Source organism: Hordeum vulgare, chromosome 1H (genome assembly GCF_904849725.1).
Source record: "Hordeum vulgare subsp. vulgare chromosome 1H, MorexV3_pseudomolecules_assembly, whole genome shotgun sequence".
NCBI lineage: Eukaryota > Viridiplantae > Streptophyta > Magnoliopsida > Poales > Poaceae > Hordeum > Hordeum vulgare.
In genome coordinates, this window is record NC_058518.1 from 457,916,077 (window position 1) to 457,921,560 (window position 5,484).

Consider the following 5,484-nt stretch of genomic DNA (forward strand, 5'->3'; position numbering starts at 1 on the left):
AAGAGTAGGTGGGGCGGCAGACAGATAGTCTGAAATTTCCCCTCAGTCCTACTCGTCCTCTCCCGACTCCAAACCCTAGCACCCAATTCGGCGGCCGCAGGCACAACACAAGCGACGATGGCGGCGGTGCTTGTGCGGGAGCTTGGCGAGATGGAGGAGCTCGTGGAGGAGATCCTCATCCGCCTCCCTAAGGACGAGCCTGGTAATCTTCTCCGCTCCTCCCTCGTCTGCAAGCCATGGCGCGGCCTCCTCGCCGGCGACGGCTTCCGTCGCCGCTACGGCGACTTCCACCAAACACCTCCCATGCTTGGCTTCTTCCAAAACTGGCCGGAACCCTGCGCCGAATTATGGCCTACCACGGATTTCCTCGCGCGTGACCTCGACCCCCAGCACCACTATTCCGTGGAAGATTGTCGCCACGGCCGGGTCCTCCTTCGGTACTTGGATGAGGATGCGAATATGGCAAGGCTGGTCGTCTGGGACCCCATCACGGGCAGACAAACGGTGTTTGGCAGCCTCGAAAACGAAATGTCGGCAACGGGAAGCTGGTCTGCCTCGGTGCTCTGTGCTGCGGACAACTGCCGCCACGGTGACTGCCAATCGGGTCCAGTCCGCGTTGTTTTCGTCATCCTTCACCAGGAAGAGCAGGTTGCTACGGCGTCCGTCTACTCATCGGAGACGGCTAGTTGGAGCTCTCCGGCCGTCACCGACATTGGTATGTTTGAGGATGAAGATGAAATCTGTTTCTGCACGCCTAGTGTACTCGCAGGAGACGCGCTCTATTTCCTCCTGTTCCGGGACCAGGATGTTGAAGATTGCAGTATTCTCGAATACAACTTTGGAACCTCTTGTCTGTCAGAGATTCATCATCCGGAAGAGATGGAGGATGCCAGCAACAGTCCTATCCTCATGGTGGGGGAAGACGGCAGGCTGGGGATTGCACACCTCTTCTTTTTCTGCCTCTCCATCTGGTGGAGGGAGGTGGATCCCGATGGAGGTGTGTCCTGGACACAACCGAGAGACATCGACCTCCAGACTATTCTTCCCGCTAGTGATTTCACAGTATCACCAGAGTTGGTTGGCTCCGTCGAGGGTACTGACATCATTTTTGTAACCACAAGTCTCGGCACCTACGAAATTGATCTCAAGTCACTAAGCTTGAAGATGCTCTCAAGCAAGCTGGATCAACATCCACATGTCAGATGGACCCTCTTTCCCTACGTCAGCTTCTACCATCCTCCAGGTATGTACCTTAATTAACATCTTTTTTTATATATAGTTGTGATTTGGGAATAGATGTTAATTACTTGTAATATATTTCAGTCGCAGGTGGCACAAATAAAAATAGTGAATGTGTAATCAGCAGACACTATGATGCTTTCTCAGCATACTGACTGCTTGTTCTTCCATGATTGTTTCTTTCTTCAGCGGCGGCTGGTGGTGTTCTGGCTGAAGCATCAAGTGATGAAGAACCTGGGCATGGCAATGAGGAAGCAGAAGTCTCAAGCATTGAAGAAGTTTAGATTGAAGAGTTGGCGTCTGGAATTGTGGCTGAAGCATCAAGTGAAGCTTGACATAGCAACGAGGAAGCAAAAGTCTCAAGCATTGAAATTCAGTTTGCTGTTTTGGTGCTTGTCTTTCGTTGGTTTTCAAAGTTAATTAGATGGGATACTGGTGTGAGTTTGATGGGTGATGCTAGACTTGTGTTATCATGTCTTGTTAATTCTCTATTTTTGTTAGCCATGCTATGGATGTTTTTGTTGTTCAATGTTCAAACCCTGATTCCATTTAAGCTGGGGAAAGTTGTCTTTTATGTAAAACAAATTGGCTGAAAGTTTTATGCATAATTATACATTTCTCTCCACACAAAGTAGCATATTTAAAATTTTAAATAGTGCTAGCAGCTGCATACTCTTGTGAATGGATCACACAGTAATGTTCTCCCTTTGTATCAAAATAATTGTAGTTGGAGAAAACTAGACTAGTTCTCTCCAAATACAATTATTTAGGAACGGAGGAAGTACTAATGAGCCTCCGAGCTATGATACCATTACAACTGATAGCCAACTTGTCTACTGATGTCGATGTCTTTCCAGCGCAATTTAATCAATAACGGAGTAGGCTGCTTCGTGAACACGATGAATATATACTAGTATGTTCAATGGTTTAAGTTTAAGCTGTTGTTGATTGATCACTTTTTTTGCCCTCTTATTTTTTTTGCATAAAGGATATATGTGTCGAAGAGAAATTCGGTCTTTTAGAGCGAGAAAGTTTGCTACCCTGAAATGCTGTAGACAATATATATGAACAAAATATATGTAATCATCATGGAAGCATAAAGAATGCCTCTACTGAATACCCATTCGTTCTTGCAGGAGTATCTTGCATGGGCTTCTGCGGAACCTATATTACCTTCTTACATCTTATGTGAAAAGCAGACGTAGAAGGGACCATGTTCAAAAACCTCAATCTGGCAAGAACAGATGCCGCCATTTCTTACTTTGTTTTATAAATTACCCCCTCTATAAATCTGATAAGACCAGATCCTATTCGGTTAACTCCCATATCCTATGTTCTCTTAGTTTAAGGGCTACTGAAGCTTGTTTGCATGTTGTGACTTACGGTACGCCTGTTCCTCTCCTAGCTTCTTGGCTCAGTCTAGTGGTTCTCCACTATTGCTGGTGTGCCCTATTTATACTATTGGTCAATGTTTAGATGGATGATACATCTGTTGTTGACTCAAATTTTGCACAAATGAGTAGGACTACCAGGCGGAAGGAATGGCGCCATGCCGCACCCATGTATGAGTCTATTGTTGGCTAAATTGCAACTTAATTTGTTGGTTCCTCGTGTGTATTTGTTGTTATTCAGTTTTACCAAGTAGTGTGAGAAGATTACAAACTGTCGAAAAAAGTACAAATTGCTAGGTCGATTACATTATTTACTCGGATGTTAACTCGGAGGTAAATTGCTAGCACGGCATATATAAGCTAATAAAAAATACATGTTTATTTAGTTAGAGCTACAAACAGACAATAGAAGCAAAACTATTAGCCGCATTTATTTGTGTGTTCAGTTTGTAGGAGGTGTAATATGTAGATTGAAATCTTCAACTTTCTCAAATAGTAGCCTAAGTGTGCACATAGATGAATATCCTCATCTCATACTTGTACTTAATATTAAAAATTGATAAACATCGAACAGAAGCAAAACCATTAGCCTGATATATCTGAGTCTTCACTTTGTAGAAGGTGTGAGCTCATATGTAGACTGAAATCCTCAACTTACTCAAATAGTATCCTAAATGTGCACATAAATGAATAACCACGCCTCATACTCGTACTTGATCTTAGAAAGAGATAAACATGAGATGGCCATAAAAATAGGTGTTCACAAAATATAATTTTTTTAGTTCTTTATATCTTGAGCAAAATCTGCTATTACCAATCAAACACACAAATGCAGATCTTTTGAATAGATCGAAGCATTAATCAAATATAATTACCACACAATCTTCTAATACCGCAAGCACTATTAAGAAAGTTTGCTCATGGACATTCATTGGTGCAATATTTGATAACCATTTTCGATGATAAAACTATTATGTTAGCCAAGCAACCTTTGTATGCTAACTATAAACTATCAGTACTCAGTCCACAAGTGATAAGCATCAAATTCGACATGTGTGCATGCCTTCTTCCTTGCAAAAGCATTGTATTTAAATGTATGTCCTACAAAATTTGAAAAATTGCAGTCTCTGAAACTGACCAAACAATACTTTCACAAAACACATAGGAAGTAGAGTCACATGTCACAGCGAGAAAGAAAATTGCATTTGGTCGAATAGGCGGGAAGAGGTTACCGGAGTTGAAATCGGGGTCGTGATCGCCACGATGTAGCGGAGGCGGTCCGCAAGGTGGAAGTGGTTGAGGCAAGGCGCTGCGGTTGGGGGTCTAGGAGACGACCGAGGTAATTAGGTTGGCGAATGTAGTGGAGGCGGTCGGCAAGGTGGAAACGGTCGAGGCAAGGCGTTGCAACCGGGGAGTCTCGGAGATGACCGAGGTAATTAAGGTTGACGAGGTAGGCAAAATCGGCGACGGTCGACGGAGTTGTGCCGGGTAGTGAAGAACGACGTGGTTGCTGAGTTTGTGCTGTTGAATCCCGTGGATAGGGGGAGATGCATTGACACAGAGAGCGTGATGGTGAGAACGGATGTGAGGATGCCATGATGCTATGTAGCCCATCCCTGGAAATCCACGTTGGCGGCCGTAGGCTCCCCGCGGTGGAGTGGGCAAAGTCGGGGCATGCGGTGTTTTGCAGCCATGGAAAGAGGCGGGGCGTCGTTCGGCAACCAATGGGGATTCGATGTGTTTGATACATAGGGAAGGGTGGTCCTCACCGAGAGAAGGAAGAAGAGAAGAAGACACTATTACACCAGATCGGTGCGTGAGGATGAAGCGATAGGGTGGGACCTGTGCAGTTTCTGGAGTCCATGAGAAACATCTTGTCTAGTATAAACCAATTTGAAAAAAATTAGTGCGTTATTGCAAAATAATGCCATCTCTAAAATACGTGATTGCAAAACATTACACATTGATTTATTTAGTGAGGCACTGCTCAGAAAGCTATAAGAACGTATTTTCAGTGGTCTGAACACACTACAAAATCAGGAATAAACTGGGTGAAAAATACCAAACCAAAGGAAAAGGTAGACACACATGTCACTAATGTACACTGATTTATTTAGCGAGGCAATACTCTACATATTATAGCATGCTATTTTGTAAAGATCTAAATGCACTACAAAACTGCAAAGTGGACTACGTTAAAAAATCCAAAATTAAATTAGAGAAAAAAGTGGACAGATGTGTCGCTCATAGAATAGCTCATTGCTAGCAATCGAAATGCACCAAGCGACTTCTAGACTTTTTAATGGTTTCAACGTTAATTTTTAGGGGTCTAATTATTTTTCACGAAAGTTGAGGAAAAATGATCAACATGTGCCAGTTGGAGGAGTAAGGACCCAAAGCACTTGAAACGCACCTGGTGGCTCCTAGCTTAGTAGCTTTTGATTGGGTGGGACTGCACAGTTTTCGAAGTCCATAAGAAACATCTAGTCTAGTATAAACCAATTTGCAAAACATTACACATTAATTTATTCACTGTGGCACTGCTTAGAAAGCTATATGATGCTTTTTTCAGTGGTCTAAACACACTACAAAATTAGGGATAAACTGTGAAAAAAATCAGAACCAGAGAAAAAGCTGGGCACATGTGTTGCAAATGTACACTGATTTATTTAGCAAGGCAATACCTTACACATTATAGTGTGCTATTTTTTAATGATATAAAAGCACTACAAAACTGAAAGTGAACTACGTTAAAAAATATCCTAAATTAAATTAATTAGATAAAAAAGTAGACACATGTGTCGCTCATAGAATAGCTCACGGCTAGCAATCGAAACGCACCAAGCGACTTCTA

General features: G+C 42.9%; 1 protein-coding gene across 1 annotated transcript; it reads left to right on the plus strand.

Annotated features, from left to right (window-relative positions):
• On the plus strand, positions 1-1,787 carry LOC123414349. Its single transcript, XM_045106652.1, has 2 exons — positions 1-1,243; positions 1,429-1,787. The coding sequence occupies exons 1-2, from the start codon at positions 118-120 to the stop codon at positions 1,521-1,523; spliced, it is 1,221 nt and encodes a 406-aa protein (XP_044962587.1). The 5' UTR covers positions 1-117; the 3' UTR covers positions 1,524-1,787.
• Positions 1,788-5,484: the final 3,697 nt, after the last annotated feature.